General features: G+C 36.2%; 1 protein-coding gene across 2 annotated transcripts; it reads left to right on the top strand.

Moving 5' to 3' along the window:
* Window positions 1-988: 988 nt before the first annotated feature.
* On the top strand, window positions 989-27,168 carry CEP57 (centrosomal protein 57; the record flags this gene model as incomplete). Of its 2 annotated transcripts, XM_080706524.1 has the most annotated exons (11): window positions 989-1,033; window positions 5,051-5,207; window positions 16,610-16,789; window positions 17,110-17,231; window positions 20,158-20,274; window positions 20,853-20,930; window positions 21,153-21,260; window positions 21,737-21,814; window positions 23,434-23,672; window positions 24,422-24,566; window positions 26,935-27,168. In XM_080706524.1, the coding sequence occupies 11 exons, from the start codon at window positions 989-991 to the stop codon at window positions 27,166-27,168; spliced, it is 1,503 nt and encodes a 500-aa protein (XP_080562650.1). The 2 variants fall into 2 exon arrangements, with proteins under 2 accessions (XP_080562650.1, XP_080562651.1); XM_080706525.1 differs by lacking the exon at window positions 21,737-21,814.
* Window positions 27,169-27,753: the final 585 nt, after the last annotated feature.

Genomic DNA, 27,753 nt, shown 5'->3' with positions numbered 1-27,753 from the left:
GACGCCGTCCCAGCCGCTCCCGCTAAGGCCCGACGGCGGCGGAGGGAGACCGAGCGCGCAGTTCGATGCGGCTGGCTGCTAGGCCCCGGGTCCGCTTCCTCCTCGGCCTCCCTTCTGCACCCCTGATTGGTTGTGGAGGACGCCGCGTCATTAGGCCACTCCCTGCCACCCTTAGCCCCGATTACGCAGAGACCCACAAAGAGAGGGAGGCGCTGGCCAATGTCAGGCCTACGCTGTTAGCGCGCGAAATCCGCTTCAAACCTGCTCCGCCCAGAGGCCCGGGTGACGGCCGGTTCTAGCAGGGCGCCCCAATCCAATTGGGCAAATGTTCTCGAAGGTTTACTCTCGGCTTCTAGTCTTTTTTCCCCTTGACTTCCATTGGACCAAATGACGAAGCTCCTCCTAATGTTATTTGCTATTGGCCAAAAGGTCACTACTTCACTTGGAGAGGGGTCCCCGAGTCAAACTCACGCTCTCTCTGGCATCTAATCCAAAAAAACTGATGGGGCGTTTTAACTTCCCGTTCGATTTATTCTGCCTTAATCATTCGATGCTGTTGCCAAGGGCGACAACACACGCCCTGACCACGCTTCCGCCTGAGGAGGGCCTACCCCTTTGCAGGATCCCCTCAGTGTCTCCCAGCAGCCCGCAGCGAAAGCGGCCCGGGCCCGCGCCGCGGCGCGCTACCTTGTGACGTCACGGAGGGAAGAGGCGGGTTCTCGCCGACCACGGGAAGGCGTCCTCTGTTTTGATTGGCCACAAACGACGTCTGTTAGTACGTGTTGCCCCTTCCGCGTGCTCTCGGAGCGTGGGCGTCCCCGCGGGGGAGTGTGGCTGGGGTCTCCAGACCCAGCCCCGACATCCCCGCCCCTTCCATCAGGGGCTCGGCTTAGGGTCGCCCCTGGTGGGCGGCTCTCGGGTCTCGCAGGATAGCTCCAGAACCCGGCTGGACCCAAGCTGCGAGAGCCCGCTCTGGGCTGGCAGAAAGATGGCGACGGCGTCGGTCTCTGCACCTTCGGATTCTCAGTTCTCGGTAAGAGACCGTTGGCGTTCGAAAGCGCTCCAGGTCGCCGTCCTGGCGTCTCTTTTTGTTTCTCGTTTCAGGAGGTGCTTGGTCCGGTTTCGAGCCCCATATTGGAGGATGGAGCGGGTTACCTAGATGGCCCCAGGTTTCCACTCTTCCTCTCTCGAGGCTGCATCCTCTGGCTTCCAGGGAAACAGGCTGGCAGTGTCCATTCCTTTTCGCCTTTCACTTTTTGGTCTAGCAGTCCAGGCTGCAGAATTGATTGCCAGCGCTGGGCTATAGCACTTCCTGGCTTACGGAAAAGTTTCCTTGGGAACAAGAGTGTAACGGCCCTTCAGAAACTCGAGAGATCAGGTGGTAGCGCCAGTCTCATTGGCAGCCACTCGAGAGTGCTTTTTAGTCGTTTATTCTGTTTACTTTGCCTGCAGTGCCTCCGCCTCCCATCTCAATCTTGTTTCATGATCTTGTGGCCAAAGCCCGCGCTTTCCATATTACTCGTAGTGTAACCTGGAAATGTTTCAGAGAGACTACAGAGGCAATGACATTAAATGTTTTCTCCGTCACGAGTCAAGTTTAGTCACTCGTAATTGTCAAATTGGAGTGTTGAACTTCAGAGTTTGGGAAAATGCTGCACTGAGAAATACAAAAAGTACATTTGATAGAGCTGAAGTTGAAGCCCTCTTAGAAATGCTAATTGCCAGTCGTGCGTGGTGGCACACATTTCTTTTTCACATTTATTTTTTAAATCACACGTGTACTCCCAGTACTTGAGAAAGTGAGACTGAAGGATTGCAGGATCCTCAACAAGTACTGAGACTCTCACCAATGTAACCAGACCCCTTTTCCAAGTAAAAATAAAATAAGGCTGGGGTGTAGCTCGAAGGTTGAATGCCCCTGTGTTCCATCCCCACTGCCACACACACAAAAAGAAATGCTCAGTGCCTTGCAAACTGTTAGCCTCTAAAATTACACGATTGAATAGGGTACAAACCCTGCTTCTGTTCTGAAGGATATAGAACTGAAGAAAGATTACACATAGTTACTACTAGTGCAGTTTGATAACTGTTGCCATTTTTAGAATAGGGGAGAGTGATTAGCAGAATTGGGGTAGGTTATAGAAAGTTTCCTACAAGGAAAGATAGATGGAGCTGGCAGCAGGTTGAAGGAATTCTAATTGCTTGTCACAAAAATACAAGAAAAAGCATTAAAAGAATTTAAAGGTTATGTGCTAAGACAATAGGTGCTTTCAGGAAATTAAGTAATCTGGAATGAGCAGAGGTAATAGGAAGTAAAGTTAGGTGTGATGAACTGGAAACATAGGTGAAAACATGAAAAAAAGAATAGTGAGGGAAGAAGTCAGAAGAATATTAGTAATTTTTTAGGTGCTAAGTGAGAGAATTTAGGGAATAGAAAGTCCTCTGGGAAAGTCACAATATTCCCCAGTTTCATTTTCTTTTAGCTACTGTTAGAATTTATGACAATAAGACCAGAAACATTGCAAGGTACCAGCAAAATGGAGGTAATGGGATTCCAGAGAGGTCTGGGGAGATTATGAAGTATGAATGGAGCAGTTGGAGTTCATTCAGGAATTTGATGTGTGAAAGGTAAAATAGGAACTATTAGAAACCTGTCAGAAGATGGGTGAATTACATAGGAGATGTGAATAATTGAACTTGGGAATTCAGTTGCTCTCAAAACTTAGCCCTTGGATCAAACAAGGAATACTTTATGTTGAATTGAGTTGCACTATTTGCCAGGATTACCTTGCTGAGCAGTATCACAATTTTTTCTTAACTAAATCGACTGATTTGGAATACCTTGGAAGCTACAGTTTTCAACCAAAAAAAAAAAAAAAGACTAAATTTAATGTGCATAAGAAGTGGCCCTGCTTAGCAAACACTCCACTATAAAGTCTGCCATTTCTAACAAAACAAAAAAAGTTCTTTAGGTTGGCAAACAGTTGGTCGTAAATAAGACTACCACATGAACTCATATAAAGTTCAGATTAAAGATTGTGAACATTAACAATTAATATATTCCACATTGATAAGCCCAACATACAACTAGTTAAGGTAAATGGAGATGTTTTTTACCTGACAAGGAGTTTTAGCAAATAGGTACACAAGTAACACACAGTCTTTTGGAAACAACTACCATGTAAGTAAGTCTCCATATGAACAACATGAAAGGCAGTAAATTTTTTTTTTTCTTTCACTGTAACAACACCTAGAAGACTAACAATAACAGGTAACATTGTTTGCCATGTATCAACTTAATAGTAGAGAGGAAAGGAAGGCAACAGATTAGGCATAACAAGTAATGCTAAATTGAAGTAGGCCAGTTTAGTGTCACAGAAGAATGTCTTGTCAGTTCATTAATCTTTTCCTAGTAACCATATTCAACATCATTATATTACTTTGGATTTAAATCAATAATCTCATTTGTCTGTCTAGCTTTTTAGCCAGGCCCTTGAACCAAGCTGCATGGTGGCTTCACATTAATTTCCCTTCAGTATTTTTATGAGTATGTCATAGATTTCAAAACATTAAATATGATTGAGAGTTATTTTTGAGAATAATAAAATGAATACCTTCCTGATCCTCTTTTCAATCTTTATGTTCCTCCTCCCCCTACTACTATCCTTATGTGTGTAGAGAGGGATGGGTATTGAACCAGGATGTTCTACCTCTGAGTTACACCCCCAGCCTTATTTTTTTTTTTATTTTGAAACCGTTCCTCATGGAGTTTTTGAGGTGTGAACTTGCCATCCTTGTGTCTCAGCCTCCCATGTACTGGGATTATAGGCATGCATCACCACAGCCAGTTTCCCACTACCACTCTTTGTTTTGTTTTTTGTTTTTTGTTTTGTTCACGCCGGTCTGGGAATGGAACCAGGGGCATTCTACCTCTGAGCTACACTCCCTTCCCTTTTTTTTTTTTATTCTTCATTTTGAAACAAGGTCTCACTTAGTAGTGGAGGGCTTCACTAAGTAGCTTTAGGCTGTCCATGAACAGCAATCCTCTGGGATTACAAGCATGCACCACCATGCCCGGCCCACTACCACATTTTTTTTTAAAATAATGGCATACAGTGCTTAAATTTGACTATCTGACACTAGTTTAAGGACTTTTCATATGTTGTCATTTAATCCTCAATAACCTTGTGGTGTTAGCATTAGTACTTCCATCCTTTTTTTGTTGTTAATGTGCCAATTAAAGCCTTTATTAGCTGGAGTATTTCCATTCTTAAAAAGCAAGTAAGGCATGAAGTTAGGTCAGAGAGCTAGTAAATGGCAGAGCCCCATGTTATACTTCTGGGTATATACATTGTGTGTGTGTGTGTGTGTGTGTGTGTGTGTGTGTGTGTGTTATGAGGGATTAAACTCAGAATCATTCTACTTCTGAGCTGTACCCCCAGCCCTATTTTATTATTTTTTTAATTTGGAAACAAGCTCTTGCTAGGGTGCTGTGGACCTCACTAAGTTGCTGAAACTGTTCTTGAACCTGCAATTCATCTTTCTTAACCTTCCAAGTACTGAGTATCTTGGAAGTGTAGTATCTTGATGAGCTTTGGGGTTTTGTTAGATGTTATGAACAATTTTGCGACTTTTTGGAGTTTTGGACATTCTAATTATTCAGAAAGTATTTTGTTAATTGAGGATAGAGTCATTCAGTCATTGTAGCAGTTTCTCATTCTATAAAAGATTTACTTTTCTAAATGTGTATTTTATAGTGCTTTTTTTAAGATACAGTATTCATTGTGAGTCCTATATTTAAATATTTCTGCATTTATATTAGATTGTGTCTACTGCTTGGTATATGACTAAATTTAGACAAATATGAAATACTTTTAAAGTTTTATTCTTCAAAATAGTGGTTGAATTATTGTATATAGTGGCTTTTTTTCCTTGTGTCTTATCAAAGGAAATATGGACAGTCCATTTCTCAGTCATGACTATTTATGGTTTAAATTTTTAATTAAAAATTTAATAAAAATTAACAAAAGTAATTTCCCTATTTTTTCAGAACATCTTGGCTGAGCCATCAAGGTCTAATGGAAATATGACTCGCCATTCTTCATCTCAGTATATATCATATCCACCTGATAAGCCTTTCCTTAATAGTGATCTACGACGCTCCCCAAATAAGCCTACATTTGCCTATCCAGAAAGCAACAGCAGAGGTAATAAACCCTCAAAAAATAGATTTTGTGTTTACTCAGTGCCTTAAAATTCTTCGTTCTATTCTATATTGTTATGAAATTGGTAAAATGTGTTGTTTTTTTTCCCTGTTTACTGTGTGTTGTAAGTCCCCTCACAATATAATGCTTTTCTTATGTTCTTTAAATTGATTGTTGAGCTTAACATGGTGACGTGCCCCTTAATCCCAAAACTTGAGAGGGTAGAACAGGAGGATCACAAGTTTAAGCAACTTGGCAAGAATCTCAGCAGCCTAGCAATCAAGCCAATCAAGACTGGTTTTGCTTCTGCAGTAGCTAAAAAATTTATTGTTTCTCTTTTTGTTCTTTTTGCTATAGTTTGTATTCTTCTGTTGCCTAATATATCATAAAACATTACTGGCTAATATCTCTGGCCATTATTTTCTTCTCATCCCCAGTTAACATCCCTGCCATTTGTCATTATCCATTAAACAAAGTTTTAGCACCTCTATATAGCTCAAATATAATAGCCTTAGATATCCCATAACCTAGATCTTAATAAGTCTATCCCTAGCCTCTCTTGCTCTTCTTTACCCACATGTCTTTTGTTCTGGCTATTTTGAAATATATTTGTTTTTAGAATTTGCTATTTGTATTCGTTTTCTTGCCACCTTAACAAAATATCACAAACTTAGCAACCTTAAATAATAATAAGCTTACTTTGTTACAGTTTTTTATAGGTTGGAAATATGAATGGGCTCATCTGGGTCCTCTGCTTACAGAGTCTTTCAAGGTTGAAATCAAGGTGTGCTATTCTCTTTACTGGAGGCTTTGGGAAGATCTGCTTCTGTACTCATTTAAATTCTTGGCCAAATTCAGTTCCTTGTTATCTCTCAGGACCAGTGTCTGTTCTTAAAGAGTACCCATCTTTCTCCTTGTGCTTCTCTTGGGTCCCCTATGGCATCAATGGGTCAAGTCTCTCATATGCTTCAGATCCCATCTTATGCTGCTATATTTCCTAACCACATCTGGAGAAAGTTTTTCTGCTTATAGGATTGTTTAGATAGGCCCACTCAGATAAACAGGAACAGTATTAATACTTTTAAGGTTTGTAACCTTAGTAACAAGGTATTCATCAGTGGTTCCAGAGATTAGGATATGCATGTCTTTGGGTTTTCATTCTGCCTACCACACCAATCACTTGTCAAGTTTACGAGCCCTTTACATGGTTTATTCTTTTTCTGAAATTCTCTCCTGCTAAAATGATACTCCTTTAAAGTCAAGATTATGTACTCTTTACTAAAAGAAGTCTCCTTTTTCCCTAATTTCTCTAACATGTTTCTCTCTTAGTGTTTTTGAAATCTCTTGGCCCTTTGTTTCTAACTTGGAGCCTGTAATTTTTGTATTAAGGGAGTGTTGGTGTTGGTGTATATCCTTCCATTTCGAAAGTATATATTATTGGATAAATAAAAAAACACTACAGAAGTATAGTTGGCCCTCTATATCTGGGTTCTGAGTCCACAGATTCAGTTAGTCTGAGTCAAAAATATTTGAGAAAAAAATATTGGCATCTATAACAATCACATATGGACTTTTTTCTTTGTCATTCCTTAATAATACAGTGTAATAGCTATTTACATAACATTTAAACTTGTGTATTACAAAGTATAATTTGGCAATGGTTTAAAGTATTTGGCAGTATATGTTTTGGTTACATGCAAATTCTATATAATTTATAGAAGGGACAGCTGTTGATTTTGGTATCTGTGGTGGCCTTGGAGGATCTTGAAATAATTCCTGTGAATACTGAATGCCTACTGTAATGGATCTTAGACAGTTCACAGCTGTGCTCTGAAGGCATAAAAGAAGCTTGTTTATAGTTTTACATATTTTTTTCTTTTCTTCTCTCTTCATCTCCTTTCATTCCCTCTTTTTTCATGTTCCTTAAAGCTGCTAGTGTTGATGTCAAAATAAAAAATTGAGCTTTATTGATAACATGCTTGACTGAAAGTCAGACTCTGTTCCATGAAAAGAAATCTGCCCCTTCAATTTCTCTTAATCCTTTATCCTTTAATAGTTTGCTGTACTCTGAACTTTTGTTTTATTTCATGGATGTGAAATATATATTTCTTTATTTTGAAACAGGGTCTCAGTAAGTAACTGCAGCTGGCTGTGAACCTATCGTCCTCCTGTGTTTTAGTTTAGTTGACTTAGTATGTTTTATCACTGTGTTATTTCACTTTATGCGATTAAATCTTGGAAGTAAAATTTGACTAAGGACACAGAAAGGGATAAGTAAGCTATTTTTTTATAATTTGCATTCTTATTCATTTTAAACTTTTTCTGAAAAATGAGTAAGAAATTTGAAATTTTTACAGCATTTTAAAAAAATGTACTAACATCCTTCTTAATAAAGTCCTTTAGAAAACTTGTAATCAGTGTCATTCCAAAGATTTTTAGTATATCTCATTGGTTATGTGTTTAGTACATTTTGAATGGCAGTAAAGTGGAGCATGCTTGGACATGAAACAACATAACTAAAAACAGTTGGAATATTCTACTCAGTATTTTCCAACCTTTTGCATATTATAATACATGTGAAAAATGAAAACATATATTAGTAGCATACTGAGATGGCCTGCCAGAATTGGTGTCAAACTATTATAGGAGCTTTTACTGAGTCTGACAGAGAAAACGATCTTGGCATATATTTTACTTTATTTTATTTCTTTGCCATGCTAGGAATTGTACGCGGGACCTCCTATATTATAGGCAAGTGGTCTACAACAGCTACATTCCCACCCCTGTGGCAAAACTTTTGGAAAGTTCAGCATTATTGTAATCGGTAAAAGGAGATACATTCTACCTATCACATTAGGTATTAATAACAATTTATTGCCCATGTGTTCTAATTTGATTCTGTTTTCCAAATTTTTAGAATGGAGAGTGGTAGTGCTTTATTTTACAATTTGCAGTTTTATTTCTAGCTAATAAAAGAACTGAATTCTCATATCTACTTTGACATTCCAGTTGTATTGGTGTCCTTATTAATGTATGTGAACACTGCATCATAGAGATGTGTAGTTGGAAATGGAGAAGTATTTTACTAGTCTATTATAACAATTTGTGGATATTCTTTAATACTGTACCAAATTTACAAATGGTAGTTTCTTAAAACTTATTTTTAGTATGGGATATGAAAACAGTAAAATTTTTATATTTAGTTTTGGGGGCTTCATGTCCATCTAAATGATTGGTGATTAACTACACAAATTCACTTGATTCAGAACTATTTGTAATTATGGTTATAGTTCATTAAAATGAATACAGAGAAATACTAATGTGATGGGGGTATAAAAGATATCAGGTTGAATCTGGAAAAATCTAGATTTGTGCTTCCAAGGTTCTTTTTCCTGAGCTCTCACAGAATATACTTCCACCAATGAACTGCACAACATAATGTGAAGTGTTCTGCTAAGGAAAACCTACTTGTGATACTTGTGATTGAAACTCAGGCTTTTATTGGAGGCTAGTGTTAAAGCATTTTGTACTTGTGGGACCAGCCACAGTTATCAAAATTTCTAGGGAAATAGGAGCTCATTATAAATCATATTGTTTGCACAAATCTGGCAGACAGGTGCAGAAGGATTCAATAAGATTTGTGTGTCCTAAGCATACAAAACAGCTTTATTAATAACACAGAAAACATTCCAGTAGACAAGTTCTCAGAGGTCAAGCCAAAGGCTAGATCTAAAGCTAAATCTTCTCTCTGAATTATGCCATTGAAATCCATTCATGTGTTTTGAACTTGGAATGGCTATTACCCATGCATGGTTTCTATATTGATATATTGGCATATAAGAATCTTCCAAATGTTGACCTATTTAACTATATTTATAATATTATGTGTCTCAGAGAATCATCATCTTTATGCTGGGAAGCGTTAAAGCTCACAGCATTATCACAATTCTAATTTTTTTTCTTTTTCTTTTTGGTGGTACTGGGGTTCCTGGAAACCCTTCTACTTCTGGGTTACACTCCCAGACCTATTTTTATACTTTTTTATTTGGAAACAGGGTCTCTTAAGCCAGTGCTGCTGGCTTCAAACCTGTGTGATCCTCCTGTCTCTGCCTCCCAAGCAGGATTACAAGGGCGCGCCACCATGCCTGGCTCACAATTCTAATTTTAACTCAAATTTTTATCACCAGTGACAATTATTGTCAGATCTTTGAGTTAGCAGGCTCACTTCATTCATTTCTAATAAAGTGACTACCAGATCTCTACTCTGAATAGCCTTAATGTATCAAAAGTTCTTTCAGATAAAAATGGTGCTTTATGATGGAAATGGTTTTAGTTAGTATCACCATTGAAACATTCATACAAGTTCTTTTATTCCAGACTGTTATGTTTGGCAAATTATATATGTATATCCCATGTGTGCCCTTAATTTTTTCGACTGCTTTATCAAGGACAGTGGCTTAATGTTTGCTAATGTGGAGAAATATAGATTCTAGCATATGTTTTTGAAGACTTTCTTCATCTCACTTCCTTCACTTATAAAGTGCCTTGTAAAGTCACATATGGTCTATAAGTGCTTGCAAGAAAAAACTAGGCAGCCAGCATGGTGCTGCACACTTGTAATCTCAGTACTTGGGGGGCTGAAACAGGAGGATTGCAGGTTCTCAGCCAGGCTCAGCAACTTAGACTCTGTTTCCAAATAAAAATAAAATAGGGCCGTGGATGTAACTCAGAGGTAGAGTGCCCCTGGGTAGAACCACCAAAAAAAAAAGTCTAAACTGAAGCAGTGTCAGTGGGACAGAAAGCCAGGGGCTGATTAAGGAAAGATTTATACATATTTTGATGATGTGGTTAGTGAGGAAGATGGAGAAATCTTTGACTTTAGGGTTCCTACTATAGTTGATTAATGGTGTGATTATGACACAGGAGAGATGTGGAGTATTTCATGGAATGTCTACTATAATTCTGATTCAAATTTGAGATGCTTCTGAGTTAGATGGAGATGAATAGTAAGCAAATAAAAATTTTAAAACCCCAAAGTGTAATAGAAAAAAACACTGCACTAATGAACTCAATCATCAACGAGATGAGTGGAGATGTCTACCAGTTGCTGTGTGCATGCCATATCACTATGAGCTACATTATGATGTGAGACTCTAATATATAATTTCATACTTTTGTTGTAAAAAATTATTTTTTAAAAAGTGGAAGAAAGGCTGGGCGTGGTGGCGCACGCTTGTAATCCCCATGCTTAGTTAGGAGGCAGAGACAGGAGGATCGCGCAGGTTCGAAGCCAGTCTTGCTGGCTTAAGAGACCCTGTTTCCAAATAAAAATATAAAAATAGGTCTGGGAATGTAGCCCAGAGGTAGAAGGGTTTCCAGGAACCCCAGTACCACCAAAAAAAAAAAAAAAGTGGAAGAAACATGAGAGTGTAAGGGCTTCCCAGAAACTAAAGAGAGAAAAGCTCTGAAAAATAAAATTACCATTAAATAGTGAGCTAAAAAGTAGAAATAGATTAAAAAAAAAAAAAACCTACTGACACAATAAGATTGGGGAAATGAAACATGTTTGCCATTTTTTTCTGTCTTCATATGCAATAAGCCTGTATTAGTATGTTAATGATAGTATTAACATGCAATAGACCTGACTTTATTAGTTGAGACTAGGTTTGCTGTTCCCCACCATGTACTGTAGTCTTCTGAATGAATGACAGACTATACCTAAAAAATTAGATAGAAAATCTTTTAGTTTTTTATTATATTTCTAGAATAGAGCTATTTCCAAATTTTTTATATGGGAATCTTCTTGGATCTTTGGCTTTTGTTCAATCTATCTATTCTTTTAGATATCTTGGGTTTTTTTTTTTTTTATGGGGTATGTCTTGGGGATTGAGCTTTTCTTTTTCTTTTTTTTCTAAAGCTCTCTAGGTAATTTAGAATTATAGTAAAGTTAGGGAGTTACTGATTATGCTAGGTAAAAGATAAATTACTATGAGCTTTAATTTTGCTGATACAGTTAAAGAGAACAGAGTTGCTGCTAATATTTTAAATTAGATAATCGTAAAGACATATAACTCTGTGTTTTGTTTTGGGGCTTGATTGCTTTTGAAATGGGGTCTTGCTGTGTTGTTCAGCCTGGTCTCCAGCTTCTGGGCTCAAATGGTGCTCTTCACCTAAACCTCTTGAGAAGCTTGAATTACAGGCCTGAGTATGATTTCTCAGTATCTGTTGATTCATATGTTGTTCATTTATTTGTTTTGCTACAGGGGATTGAACCCCAGGGCATTCTACCTCCAAGCTATACCCCATCCCTTTTTATTCTTATTTTTTTTATTTTGAAGTGATCTTGGTTGTTACTAAAGCTGCCCTCAAACCTATAATCCTCCTGTCTCAGCCTCTGACGTACTAGGATCACAGGCATGTGCCACCATGCCTGGCTTATTCAAACATCTGAATGCCAGCTATATCCCACACTTGGTACATAGAATTGGAATATATAATTATAATTAAGAACTTATCTCCCCTCCCCCCCAAAGGTGCTCAAATATACTTAGGGATGATGAAGAATAGCTTAAGAAAAATGAGTATCTCCCATTGTGTCTAGTTTTCTCAAAGCATATGCATTCACATACATAACTAACCAAAATATATTTAAATTTGAACATATTCAAAAATATTGTGGGTGATATGGAGGATAAAATTTAGAGTGTTCATAAGAAGAACACAACTGTGTTTTAGTATGTCACTTTTTTCTCTTTCAATAAATGTGTAGGAGTTTGCTTCTTGTTCTAGAAATATATTTTCTACTGTTGCTCTTCCCACTATATGAATTTTTAAAATATCTGAGAAAATATCTCTGAATTGCCTATTGTTCCTTTCCACCTAAGGTATAATTCACTCAAGGTTCTTTCTGAGTAAATTAAATATAATGGCACAGCAGTTCTTGACCCCTTGAAGACAGAGCTATAGAAGGGAAGAAAAAGCAAGGTCTTATTCTGAAACCTTTCTGAGGAAAAGAAAGAAAACAAAATCTATAACTTGGACACCTAGAATATCTTAGAAAGAAGACAAGTGTAATAAAAGAACTAAATATAACTGAAAACATGCTTAATATAACTCACTCTTAAAGATATGAAATGTAAATTAATCAACTAGATCCTAATTAATCAATTAGGAAACTACAAAATAAGAAAATGAAGTTAAAGTTCACTGTATTTCTTCTATTAAGTCTCCTATATAAAATTGAATTTTTGATATAGCACTGTGTTTGAGGATTTGGGTGCTTGTATATTTTTAAGTATATAATTAGCCATTTGATCTTTCTTATAGGTTTATTCTTTTTAAATGAGCTGAGAAAAAAATTAATGTTGAACATTAGAGTTTCATGTCAATATCTGACTTCAGCTTTTGGGGTAAAAATGCCCCCAAAATAAGCCAATGTCTGGGCTTTTACTGGGTATCTACTGTGGATCAATTAGGATTTATGAAAAGGAAAAAAAAGGAGTAAAACAGATTTATTGCCATATTAGGGTAAGAAGAAAATTACCAGAAAAAGAAGCAATAGTTAGTCAATAGTTGCAGTATTTATGCTGTACTTAGAATATTCCTCAGTGATTAAAAAGAGATTGAGGACTTCCAGGAAGATGGCGACCGAGAAAAGCGGGGCTTAATACCAATCTATATTACCACAAAATCAGCGTCTTTCATAGCCAGAAAACACCATCACCAGAGAAACAAAAAAAGTAACTACAAGGGACAGAGAAAAAGAGGGCTGGAAAAACGGGACACCAGAAAGAAACCAGACTGCAGTGCTGTGGCCAGAGCTGCGGCGCGGAGCGGCAGGCGCCATCTTTTCTTGCAGCACCAGGCCTCAGAGAGGAGGGGGACTCAGAACGGAGCTCTGAGTCACAGAGGAGATACGCCGGCTGCACGGCCGAGGACGCGGCAGCAGCACCTTACTGCCGGCGGCAGCGGTGAGTTCACCAGACGGCACCAGACCAACGCACTCAGCAGCCCACCAGGCTCCAGAGAGGAGCTGCAGACAGTGAGCCAAGGTGAGCCGCTGCAGAACAGCCGGGGGGGATTTGGCAGATTTTTAGGCGCAGGGAGCATCTAAAGCTCCCAGTGGCTGGGCTCAGCACACGCTGCAGGGACTCAGAGCGGAGCTCAAAACCAGAGAAGAAATACGCCAGCCTCGCGGCCGAGGGCATGACAGCGGCGCCATATTGCCACCGGCGTCAGCAGCAGCGAATTCACCGAGTCCACTACAGCTCCATCTGCGTACTCAACAACAGTGAGTCAAATTGCGGGCCTCAGAGGAGAAATCTCAGTACTGCACTCCCAGGGACGTGACCCAGTGGGGGAGTGGCGGTGGCAGAGATATCACACTATAGGGAGAACGTGCAACCTGGCACCCCCCATGGTCTAAAGCAGCCTCTATTGACTCCCTGGGTCTGAGACTCTGTGATACAACCCAGTAAAGGAGTAGTGGGGTCAGAGATACCACAGACTCGAGATCCAGAGCACCTTAAGTGAAGTCTTAGTGACCCAAGGGAAAAACCCAGAGAAGGCATAAACTTCCGAAATCATGGGAAAGAGGAATAACAAGAGAGCAATGAATGCCCACAACCCCACAACATCAGAACCCGATAAAACAGAAATTCAGAGATTTCTAGAAGATCATATCAGGAAAATAACTGTAGAAATAATAGAGGTATTTCGAAAAGAATTTAGAGAGAGCCAAAAAGAGATAAAGGATGCAATTAATGAAGTAAAGGCCTCAATTCAAAGTACAAACAACCGATTAGACCACATGGAGAATAGAATCTCGCTCTTAGAAGATGATCAATCCAAAAATGAACACATAGTTTCTAATCTAGAAAAAAATATCCGACAGCAGGAATCTGACATTGAAGAAATATGGGCCCATTTTAAGAGAGCTAACCTAAAAATAATTGGAATAGAGGAGGGAAAAGAAGGTGAAACCAAAGGGATCAACAATCTCTTCAAGGAAGTAATAGCAGAAAATTTTCCAAACATAAAGCAAGAGGTCAATACACAGGTCCAGGAAACTTATAGAACTCCCTTTAGACAGGATTGGAGAAGAGGATCCCCACGCCACATAATTGTCAAAATGACCACTCTGGAAGCCAAGCAGAGAATCTTAAAGGCAACAAAAACAAAGGGCCAAGTGACATTCAGAGGCAAACCAATTAGAATCACATCAGACTTCCCAAACCAAGTCATGAGAGCCAGAAGGGCTTGGAGTAACATATTCCAAACTCTGAAAGAAAACAACTTCCAGCCAAAAATTTCCTACCCAGCAAAACTTTCTATAAAATTAGATGGGGAAATAAGAAGCTTCCATGACAAACAGAAACTGAAGGAATTTATGTCTTCAAAACCAGCACTAGAGAAAATACTCAGAGAGTAACTACAAAGAAGAAATAGGTAACACACACCAGAACCAGAGAAACAAGCTTTTCCATCCAACAGACAACTAAGACTGGTTATCTGTGGAGATTCATTATTTATGTTAGTGTTTTACCTATCTCTAAACTGTATTGTTTGCTTTTATTTTTGTTAATTTTTAGGATTTCTAGTTGGAATATTAATATACCTTCAGATATAGCATTTGGAAATATTTTATCCCATTCTATCAGTAACTTTTATCTCTGTTTACATTGTCTTTGGATATACAATATTTTTTTTTATTTTTTAGGGAGTTTGTATACCCTTCTCTTGCCTGTGCCATTGAAATCATATCCAAGAAATCACTGCCAATTTCAGTGTTGTGAGGTTTTATGATCCAGATTTTCTTCTAAAAATTTATAGTCTTAAAATTTATATTTAGGTCTTTTATCTATTTTGAGTTAATATTTGTATATGGGATTAGGTAAGGGTCCCATTTTATTCTTTTTCATGTAATTATTATTTTTCAACAATATTTAGTTAAAAGATTATTATTTCCTCCACCCAATGTTCGTGGAAACCTTGTCAAAAATAACTTGACAATATATGGAAGAATTTATCTCTAGGCTTTTATTTAACTCCAATGGTTTATATATCTGCCTTTATAACAGTACTACACTGTTTCAATTATTGTAGCTTTATATGGTTTGAAATCAGAAAATATATATCTTCTAGCTTTGTTCTTTTTCGAGATCATTTTGTGTATCTAGAGTCCATATTCCATATTAGGATAGATTTTTTTTCTGAAAAATATATAAATATATGATAGTTTCACCTAAAAAAAAGAAAGAAAAAAAATATTCTCTGGTAAGAAAGAAAGCAAAAAGAAATATTGAAATGTTACCTTTAATTTATCAAAAGCTTGGTATCAGACAAATGAAACTGTTATGTGAGATTATCATTTTTAATTTTGGATAAATTGCTATAATACTAGATGTCAACCACTAAGCCAAGCATGGGGAGGAGGAATGGGGTGGGGATCGGGTGGGGGCTGACTGGGCGATGTGTGCATGTATGTCTACAAAAGTTTTTTTGTATCCCACTATGATGTATGAATACAGTGCACCAATAAAAAATTTTTTAAAAAAAGAGATTAAACTCCATTCAAAAGACATTAATCTTTAGATAGTATTCTGTTTCGGGAGCCTTTTAAATATGATCTATGAACTTAATTTTTTTGTCTTTTAATTTAAAATCATTTGATTGTATGACCAAATGCTTGCCTCTAAATAATAGCAAAATGAAAAGCAAATTATAGGTGTATTTTTGTCTCTATTTTACACATGTAGAAACAGCTTGGAAGAACCAAAAATGATCGTGTTTTCTGTAGGTAGTGGGATTATTATATTTCCCTATGACTGCTATTTTTTTTCTTTTACAATGAATGTGTGTCATGTCTAGGATCAGAAACTCTTGAGGGAGAGTTTACAGAGTGGTTAGTTTTTTCTAAATAATGTAAAAATGCAGATTAAAGAAAGTCCTTTTTGTGCTTGCCTATTGTTTAAGTATTTGAACTCTACATGAGATCCTATAAATAAAACAAAATATATAAAGATAATTAATAATGGACTTTAATATACTAGGGATTGATTCCAGGGTCATCCTACCTCCAAGCTCTACTTCTAGCCCTATTATTGTTATCTTGAAACAGGATCTTACTAAGTTGACTAGAGTCTCACTATGGCTGTCCTTGAGCTGAACTCCTTCTGTCTCAATTTCCCAAGTACTAGGATTATAAGCATATGCACCACAATTTCTGGCTCTTAACTAGAGTTTTAGACTAAAAGATGTCTGTAAATTGTGAGATAATGACTAATATTTTGTTCCCAAAGAATGATCCTCTTTTGGAGCCACTCATTAGTATTTTGTTTTACTTTTTTAGTTGAACTTTCTCAATATTTATTGTTATCTCATAGTATGCACTTTATGTTTGACAGCCATTTTTTCTGCTCTGAAGAATCTTCAAGATAAAATTCGTCGTTTGGAACTAGAAAGGATTCAGGCAGAAGAAAGTGTAAAAACCTTGTCTCAAGAGACCATTGAATATAAGAAAGTATTGGATGAGCAGATACAAGAAAGGGAGAATTCAAAGAATGAGGAATCAAAACATAATCAAGGTTGGTTTAATTATGAAATAAATTTTTATCAAAATTATTAATTATTTTAAAACTTATCAAAATTATTATATAATTATTTTAAAACTTCACAGCATTTTGCCATGTTATCTTTAGTAATATAAAATTATGATTATACTCAGGTGCATTTTATGGAGTAACTGCTGATGCCATACATTATAGGTAATCCAAAAAGGCCTCTAGGACTACTAGAATATACTGTTCATATTGTATTCCCAGTAGATATTTTTCTTGCTAACAGCTTGTTAAAACTGTCCTATTGGGTGAGCTGATTTCTGTTTCTTCTCATGTATTCATTTTAGAACTGACATCCCAGTTGTTAGCTGCAGAAAATAAATGTAATCTTTTAGAAAAACAATTGGAGTATATGCGAAATATGATAAAGCATGCAGAAATGGAGAGAACATCTGTCTTAGAGAAACAGGTATGGTACCTCACAAATCAATACTCAAAACTAGTTTTTGAGAAAGTTAATTGAAATAAAGACCTTTTTTCCTCATTGAGGATAAATGATGCCATCAAAATAGCCCAGGGCTAAAATTTGGGGGACTTGATTAATGTGGCATTTGAAGGTCAGATTGACTGTTACTGTTGTATTTGGCAGAGTTTTACTTAAACTGGAAAAATACTCTGTTAGTTGTTGGATATTTTAAAGTTATGCCAAAAGTCTCAAGGTCTTTTAGACTGTTTTATAAAAGTATAATTAATCATTTGCCTCTGAACCTCTTAAATGTTTAAAGACTTAAGTAAAATATAAATTTGAAGATTTGTTGTTAGAGTTTTTTTATTTGGGGTGATACAGGGCATTGAACCCTCATATCCATCTGTATGGCTAAATTTAAGTTCCAGGTTTATTTATTTATATTGTGGTTTGGGTTTTGTTTTTTATTTTTATTTTTGGGGGGTTTTCTTTTGTTTGTTTTTGTTTTTGTTTTTTGTACTGAGGATTTAACCCAGAAGCATTCTACCTCTGAGCTGCATACCCAGCCCTATTTATTATTTTGAAACAGGGTCTCACTAAGTTACAGAATAACTCATTAAATTGCCGAGATTTGGAACAAACCTTCCTCCTTAGTGTCCCAAGTACTAGGATTACAAGTTTGTGCTACCACACTGGATTCTATGTTTGTTTGTTTGTTTGTTTGTTTGTTTGTTTGCCTGCTGTGGATGGAACCCAGGAACATTCTGCCTCCAAGTTATACCCCCAGCCCTACTTTTTATTCTTTATTTTGAAACAGGGTCTCAAAATTTCAGAGTTGCAAAGGACCTCACTAAGTAGCTGAGGCTTTCTAAGAACGGTGATCTTCCTGTATCAGCTTCCTAAATGCTGAGATTACAAGCGTGTGCCACCATACCTGGCTTACAATTGTTATTTTAACAAAATATTTTTCTGTTCTGTTAAACTAGACACTTTTTACACTTAAATAACTTGCACATTTGTGAGAGTATTAATATCATTATCCAAGATATGTTCTAAAGCACGTTTTTTCTATGACTTGAATTCATTATGAATATTATAATTTTTGGACATCTTAGTTATACTATGCAAAATTTTATTATTTTATGCTTAACATGTTATATGCTCTGTGCTATAAAAAGAAATATGTGCTCTCTCGCCTTAGTCAATTTTCTGGTCTCAGTTGGAAAAATTCGACTTAAGTATTTGAGCAATCATAGCAGTATTTAAAAGGATATCTTCATAATTAATCTCATGTGTAAATCTCTTCATTATGCTATTGAGCTTTTTCCAGTTGCAGTATTTTTTGTTTCTAACTAGGTTTTCTTCTAATTTTTATTTTTTGTGCTATTACTATAGTTTATATTTCTTCCTTTTATCTCTTCAAGCACTGTCATTTAAAAAGTATTTAATGTTCTTAACCGGGTGTGGTGGTCCATGCTTGTAATCCCAGAACTTGGGAGGCTGAGAGAGGAGGATCGCAGACTCATGGCTAGCCGTAGCTACTTAGGCCCTCCACAACTTAGTGAGACCCTGTTTCAAAATAAAGAACAAAAAATAGGTCTGGGGTTGTAGCTCAGAGGTAGAATACCACAAAAAAAAGAGTATTTGATGTTTTTAAAATTAATCTTGTTTCATATCCTGGTTCTTCTTTATATTTTCTTTATGGAATTTTGCATTTTCTTTCTTAATGGTGAGCTCATGTCCTTTAGAGTTACCTTGGAAGTTCCACACTGACTCAGTTGTTTGGGCAACTATTTGAGGCAATTGTTGATTTGCCTTTGCTGAGGCTTAATGGTTTCACTGCTTCCAGTTTAGATTTGTTAGTGTATTGACATGGTATTCATGCATCATTATATATTACATATTGTCTGAGATTTTATATGGTATTCCTGTATATTTTATGTACCAAATTCCCAGTACGGCCTCATGTCATATTTGTCTTCAGTATCTCTTCATTTGTTTTTTTATTTCATCTCAATTGGCTCCGGAGATTTTTTTTCCTTTCAAATTTGCTTTATAACAATATATTATTATTGCTGTGGTTGGTCTCACTTTTCTGTGATGGATGGGGTTAAAAAGGAGTATCAGTTTACTAAGACCACTAAAAATGTCTTGACTAACGTACCTAAGAGACAGCTTAAATTGGCTTCAATAACGGAAATGAAATGTGGTTTGTACTAATATGTAGTTAATGTATTCATTAAGAGCAGTAAACCCAGAAAAGTGAATAAAAGAGAATTAGTTCACAGTAATTCATGATAAAATTATTTCTTTGTTATTTTGTCATTATTTGAAATTCTTTTAATATGATTATTCGTTATTACATGCTCCTGTATGAAGATAGAGTGTGTATAAGTTCAGATACTTACTGTTTTGGCTTTTATCTAATAGATCTCATCTTAGTAAATTCCCACCTCTTATCATTGTTTAATGGCTTGCCCTGTGACAGTATGTCCTTAAGTGTATACAGAAAGCAGTCTTGCCAGATTTTTGACTCTATATTGGAAGGAGAAAACTTTAAAAAGTATGTGTTAAGTTGAATTCAGAGACAGCATAAAAGGTGCAAAGCCAAACTAATTGGACATATTTCTGTTTACATATTCTATATGTGCAGTAAATTCCTGTTAGCACAGGGCATAAAGATGATTTGACTATATAAAACCATATGTTATGTAAAGTAGTGTATAGTAAGAACAGTATTCCATTAAATCAGTTACTTACTGATGCCCCTGTGGTTGCATCTTAATGTATATTTCTAGAATTCCTCTCCATAACAAAGTGGTCTCTGAAAAGCTGTTTAGTAGCATACCATGTACTTAAAGATATATGCTCAATGTTAGTTATTTTTCATTTTTTTATTGTCATGCTATATTTTAACAATATTTTTCAGGTTTCTCTAGAGAGAGAACGACAGCATGATCAAACACATGTTCAGAGCCAGCTTGAAAAACTGGATCTTCTTGAACAGGAGTATAACAAACTTACTACAATGCAGGCTCTTGCAGAAGTCAGTGAATGTATCTTTTACTTATTAATGCATAATACTGGGTTGTCATTCTGTTTTAATTCATTTTAAATCATTGAATACTTTTACCAGTAAAGGTGACCTTTATAGCAAAAAAATGTATAGGAATTTTAAAGAAAAGATTTGGAGAAGACTGTTCAACATTGGTGGACATGAGGGAGTTTTTTGGAGAAATATGGAAAGGTTTAGTTTTTTTTAGTGCACTTAAGGTTTTCGTCAGTAATTTATGTTGCTCTCTGAACTCATTTTAATTGTTTTTCACTTAATACTACTAAGAAAAGTTCCAGGGTAAGCCTTCATGTACCCCGTTTATCTTCATATAGAGCTATCTTCTTTGGCCATAGATTTGAAACAGGGCCTCATCAAGTAGTAGCTGAGGCTGTCTGCAAACCACAATCCTCCCATCTCTGCCTCCTGAATGCCGGGATTACAAGTGTGCACCGCCATGCTCTGCTAGAGCTACACCCTCATCCCTATTTTTTATTTTGATATAGGGTCTCACTGAGTTGCAAAGAGACACTTTTAACTTAACTCATACCTTTTGATATTTTTATTACTAGAAAAAAATGCAAGAGTTGGAAGCAAAACTCCATGAAGAAGAACAGGAAAGGAAACGTATGCAAGCTAAGGCAGCTGAGGTAGGTTGAAGTAAGAGTAAATAAGCTTTTCATATTTTTATCATTCTTTGGAAATAGGTAAATATATTTGGATATCTTAAGATTATTTACACTTAGAATAGCCCACTGTATAAAGTTTTAGATATAGCTTATTGTGGAAAATTAAGAACATATGTTTTTACAAATTTGAATCATAGCTTCTCTGTCTGCATCATTAACCTTAAGCTCTTATGTTTTCCCTAGTTGGAGACTGGTCTAGAAACAAATAAACTTATCTTTGAAGATAAGGCAACATCATATATTCCCAGTACAAGAAAAATTAAAAAAAAGAAGGCAAAACCCCCAGAAAAGGTATGAAAACAGAACCAATCAAAGAGATGAGTACTTAGTCGTTTTTTTCATAAACCATATGGTACTACATCTTTGGAAGAGAGAATCACTTATTCTTAGTTTCCTGACTTGCACAAAGAAGATAAGTAATATCCTAAATTTTTACCATTAGTTGGATAGTATCTATGGATGCATTATAGAAATCGTAGAAATAGTTGTAATAGTATTAGATATTGCATTAATTGCCTTTTGACCTTAAAATGTTTTAAGTATCTGTATACTGTTTCTGTATTTAGACTATCTGCTGCTTACCCTAGCAAAAAAAGGATAACTAGGCTAGGATACATGTTGGTAGGTATTATGAGGAAATAACTTGTTTGAGACCATAATACTAATATAGGTATGGCAAGTAGCAGCCTTGTGGTAAGCTGACGCCTTGTTGTGTATAGACAGATTTTATTATCATATGTGAATAAAATATTTTTTCCCTCATTCAGAAAGGTCCTAGGAACTATTTCTGTGCACAACCACATTATCGATTATGCTTGGGTGATATGCCATTTGTGGCCGGAAAGGTGAGTTGGTCAAACTCTGGATACAAGTGTGGATCCTATAGATCTAAGAATGAGAATGTAAAGGAGATAGGTTTTATGGGATTTGGGGTAGCAGGGAGGACCTCTTAGAGCAGTCTATATGAATGGAAGTGACAAAAGCAGAGACTGGTTTGAACAAGGTGTCATTGCCGATAAAGGGCCATATAAAAGAAATAGTATATTTTTGCAGTATTGGCTATTTGGTATCAACCCTATTGCCTGTTGAGTAATTTAGAATAAATAGTACATCCTATTAGTCCTCTCATCCAGATCATATCTGGAGTTGATTCTCCAAGAAACACTATATAACTTGAATCTTATGTCTCCTTCATTCTTAAATGTAGAGGTGATAGTTTTCTCAAATATTTGCAGTGCTTGAGTGATTTCTAAGTACTTAACACTTTTTATACTACCTTTCCACGAACTGTTTGTATTATTGGTTTGTTTAGCTTTCTTACAACCCAACTAAATTGTTAATTTTAGTGGCTTAGGTAGTAAATGTTTTTAAATTCTAATTTTACCTAAATGCTTGTTTATTTAAAACCTCAGTAAAACCTTGGGGAATCTATTGTGAAGAACCAATTTTTATTTTATTTTTAATTACATTATAATAGATCAAGCCTGTGTAGACTGTAAGTGAATTACTAGAAAAATAAAGACATAAAACATCAATACCAATTACTAACTAGACTCAATAGACATAAGATTACATAAAATATAATCAGAAAAATAATAGAAACAAAAGAATTAGGAAAACTATTGCACATTGAAAGTGTGTGTGTATATATATATGTGTATATATATATATATAAGCAATCGGTAATATATTGATTATTACAAACAAAATAGTGATTGTATTGATTGATTATTAAATGTTAGACTGGCCTTGTACTCTTAAAATAAATCCTATTTGGATGTGTTGTATAATTCTTTTTATATCTATTACTGCATTCGATTTCATGACTAACAGTAGAAACTAAGAAAAGAGCATCTGCTTTGCTTGGCACAGTGTCTTCCAGATCTGGTTAATCTGAATAAACTGGAGGACTTAAAAATACAAATTCCCAGGCCACATACTGATTGAGTTTGGAGTGTTGCCTAAGAATCCACATTTTAATGATCTGTCTAATAATACTTATAGCGCCAATAAGTGTCATTTGCAAATATGATTTCTTTCTATAATAGAAATTAAGAGATGGTGGGACATGAAGCCAGGGAGTGAATAAATTGTAGCTTACTGGGTTTTTTAGTCAGTAGGTTTATTATCAAAGGATTTCAAATAAACAACATAATTAGAATAATGTTTTAGGAGGATACCTGATATTACCATGGTGTTAGAGGCACAAGAGATGAGTACAAGATGACCAATTAAGATGCTTTTCCTATAGCTAAGGAGGTAGGTCCATAAACCAAGTAAGTAACAGTAGGTGAAAATTAGGAGATAAATTGGAATGTTATTTTGGAGTCTGAATCCATGGGACTTTGGTAATTTACTGTAGAGTAGATTTATGTCCTATGCTTTGGGGAGGTTTATTTTTACCCAGGTTAGGAAGTGAGTTATGCATGTACCTTCAGTTCTTCAATTATTTTTCTCTCTTTAGTCCACAAGTCCTAGCCATGCTGTTGTTGCCAATGTTCAGCATGTCTTGCATCTAATGAAGCAACACAGCAAAGCTTTGTGCAATGATCGAGTAGTCAACAGTGTTCCTCTGGCAAAACAAGTACCTTCACGGAGCAGCAAAAGTAAGAAGTCAGTAACAACTCCCTCCTCCAACAGCATTAATGAAGAGTTATCAGAAGTCTTACAGACTTTACAGGATGAATTTGGACAAATGAGCTTGTGAGTTTTAGTTTTGTTTTTAAGAAATTACATTTACTTTTTTTGGGGGGGGGGGTACTGGGGCTCCTGGAAACCCTTCCACCTCTGAGCTACACTCCCAGACCTTTTTTTTTAAACAGAGTCTCCTAAGCCAGGGAGGTTGGCTTCGAACCTGCACGATCCTCCTGTCTCCGCCTCCCAAGCACGGGGATTACAAGCGTGCGCCACCACACCCAGCTAAAATTACATTTACTTTTAAAATTTCATTGTCTGTTAGCCTCTTGGTGACTTTATTGGTCCTAGTTTTGTTTGTCCAACAAATTCTATTGAACGTATTTCTTGTGTCAGCCAACTTATTAGAACTTTAAACTTAAAAATGATGGGTAAAATCTCTTTCTCTAATACTATTAAATGTTTTGGAGACCAAGGTTTATATTTGTCATTTTCTAATTCAAGAGCATTATAATTTTAGCTAAGCTGATGAGTTAGGATGGAATGTTTGAAGAACAAGATCCTTCAGACTTTCTACATATTTAATGCTCTTTAGGGGGATATAGTTAACTCTGATATTAAGAACTCTTGAATTTGCCTAGGGTTCCTTTTTTGAACTTTTAAACACTTTTAACTTCAAACTTTGTTGCTCTGTGTTTTTATTAAAAATTGAAATTTTTTTTTCTTAACACAGAGTGATGACCTCCTGATGAGGCATAGGGACTTAACCATGAGCGATATGAAAATTTAACAAAACTCTAATTTTGCTTTGTATATAGTGATCACCAACAGCTTGCAAAACTTATCCAGGAGTCGCCAACCGTTGAATTGAAAGACAACTTAGAGTGTGAACTGGAGGCATTAGTGGGAAGGATGGAAGCAAAAGCCAACCAAATAACTAAAGTTCGCAAATATCAAGCCCAGGTAACTCAATTTCCTTCATGGGAGTTTCTAATGATTAAAAATACAAATACTTTTCTTCAGATATTGCTGATGACAGCGAGTGTGTTATAAAAAGCATTCAGAACTATTAATTTCAGAAGACAAGTAATGGTTTTATTAAGAATTGGCATTAAGTGGGTTAGCAAAAAAAAAAAAAAATGCTGTCCAGAGTAGATTTCATCTAAGATACATCTTTCAAATGCTGTATATATTTAACATTTTATTTTTATAAGCTTCTGATATGAATTTAAATAGTTTATTCAAATTAAATCTTTTTAAATGCATCTATAAATTCTCAATTTTCAAAGGAATAAGTCAGATGTACATATATGAAAAGGTCATTATGTTTGTTACTCATTGTATTAAATAAAACAGCTATTTATTTCATATCTACTTAGTGTAGTGGTGAAGTCATACTCAAGGGTTTTCATGCAGAAACACAATTTGTGTGACTGCTGGGATTATAGAGATGGGGTCAAGGCAGAGAGACTGAGTCCAGCTAGGTTCTTAGGTTTAGCAGAGGTGGTTTTCACTGCACTATGATAGTAATTGGAATTAGGCAGTGCTGGACAGATTCAAGATATATTTTGGAAGTAGATATATCAGGGTTACTTGCCACTGGATTCAATGACTACCACTTATTTATTGGTAGCTATATGACATAAAATGCCAAGTGCTTTGAATATGTCATTTTATTTCTCTAGAAAGACATATAAAGTAGGTATGTTGTACCTAGTTAATAGATGAGGAAACTGAGGCCAATTTTTCTGGGAAGTACATATATATCATCAGTGAAATTAAATAACTTGCCCTCGGACATAATAACTCACTGAAAAATGGCAGAGCTGGGATGCAAACTTGGGTCTTTTCAACTCCTAAATGTGGCCTTTTAAAAATGTACTTTTGAGCTGGGCGTGGTGGCGCACGCTTGTAATCCCAGCATTCAGGAGGCTTGAGACTGGAAGATCACGGTTCGCAGACACCCTCAGCTATTTAGTGAGGCCCTCTGCAACTTAGTGAGACCCTGTTTCAAAATAAAGAATAAAAAGAATAGGGCAGGGGGTGTATCTCAGAGGTCAAATGCCCCTGGGTTCTATCCCCAGTCTCTCAAAATAAAGAATAAAAATGTACTTTTGCCAAAAGACTTTTTTATTTTTATTTTTTATTTTTTTGGTGGTACTGGGGATGGAGCCCTTCTACCTCTGGGCTACACTCCCAGACCCATTTTTATATTTTATTTGGAAATGGGTCTCTAAGCCAGCAAGGCTGGCTTTGAACCTGCATGATCCTTCTGTCTCTGCCTCCCAAGCACGGGGATTACAAGTGTGTGCCACCACGCCCGGCCAAAAGACATATTTTTTAAAAATGGAAGCACGTATGCCTCTACCATCTTGTAATTCATTAAGATGCACAACTACAATGCACTAAATAATTTTTTAAAATTTAAAAAGAAAAAAAATAGAAGCAAATGATTCCTGTTGGTGTAATGTTCAAATTTGTTTCTTGTACATTTGGCTGTGTTCTCTAATGGAATACCAGCATTCCAGCAACAGTTTCATTAAAATCAAAATAAAGCTCCTCTAAATTAAATTATTCTAAAAATAATGTAAGAATAAAATTTAATATGCTTCTCATAATATGGGTTCATCTACCCTGAACTTACCTCTTGGCCTACTCAGACTAGTTTCTAAAATATCTTTCTCCTTTCTTCCTTCTGTTTAAACCCTTCCCATCTTTCCTGTTTGTCTCATTTTTTTATTCCTCCATTATTGCTAGCCTCCTGTCTTCCCCACCAATTCTGCACTTTGGCAGTACTGTCTTAATTTATGATACAGCACCAAAATTGGTGTGTTTTGTTCACTTGTTGTCTTAGTGGTCTTGTTCACTTGTTTTGTATGCTGTTATGTATTTTAAGTATAGAGTATTTAATGACTAATGCAGTAGATTTTTGAAGCCTTTAAAAATAACGTTCCTAGCCAGGCGTGGTGGCGCACGCTTGTAATCCCAGTGTTTGTGAGGCTGAGGCAGGAGGATCGCACAGGTTCGAAGCCAGCCTCAGCTACTTAGTGAGGCTTTCAGCAACTTAGTGAGACCCTCTTTCCAAATAAAATACAAAATATGCCTGAGAGTGTAGCCCAAAGGTAGAAAGCCTCTGGGTTCCACTCTAGCACCACACAATAATAAATAATAATAATAATTAATAATAATAATAATAATAATAATAATAATCATAGTAAACCTACAATAGACTTTTCTTGAGTTTTAGTATGAGAGTTAGTTGAAAGGTACTGAAAATCAGAAGAAAATGCTTTCATCAAATCGTTTTCCCTGCCTTGGTTATTTGGTATAGCTGGAGAAACAGAAAACAGAGAAGCCAAAGAAAGAATTAAGAGCTAACAAAAAGACTCTTGATGAAGAAGGAAACAGCAGCAGACCTTCTTCTGGAGTCACAAGGACCACAAGTAAGAAGGATTTTGTCAAACTGAGACCTGGAGAAAAAAGCAGGAAAAATCTTCAGTTGTTGAAGGACATGCAGACTTTACAGAATTCATTACAGAACAGTAATTTGTGTTGGGATTACTGACTGCTCATACTAGGTCATAAATTTTATCTAGATAACCTGTACTTCATCAATCAGATGTCAACAATTCACCTTCCAGGTTTCCTACTCGACCATGTTGGAATTCATTAATAGCAGATATTATGGGGCCCAAATTTCATTACACAGGGTATATCTGTCGTAAGCAGCATGACTAAATGTTAAATCATTCAAATGGAAACCAAGAGTTTTAAAGTCTGAGAAGCTACTGTTTCTTTGAGATGAATTTTCTGTACTGATATATTGCACTTTGTAAACAAATTGCCAGTCTTTGACTTGTGGGTGTGGTTTTTAAAAAAATTCTGTATACATATATATAAATTAGGTTTAAATTTTCAAAATATGAGGCTGTCCCATAGGCAGCATTTGCTGGAAAAGTCTCATTTTTAAATTTATCCCTAGCATGAAGTGTTCATCTCCCCTTTCCCTTACACCATTAAATATACTTCATTTCAACTATTGATGGAGGTTTTCTATATTTAAATATTTATATATTTAAGAGAATTTTTGTGTTTTTGTTTTTCTGGTATTGCAAACATTTTAAATGCACTTGTATTGCTTTTTAATTCA

This window comes from Muscardinus avellanarius (genome assembly GCF_963383645.1).
Source record: "Muscardinus avellanarius genome assembly, chromosome: 1".
Taxonomy (NCBI): Eukaryota; Metazoa; Chordata; class Mammalia; order Rodentia; family Gliridae; genus Muscardinus; species Muscardinus avellanarius.
Note: the sequence above shows the minus strand (reverse complement) of the source record. Positions and strands in the feature narration are given on the sequence as shown.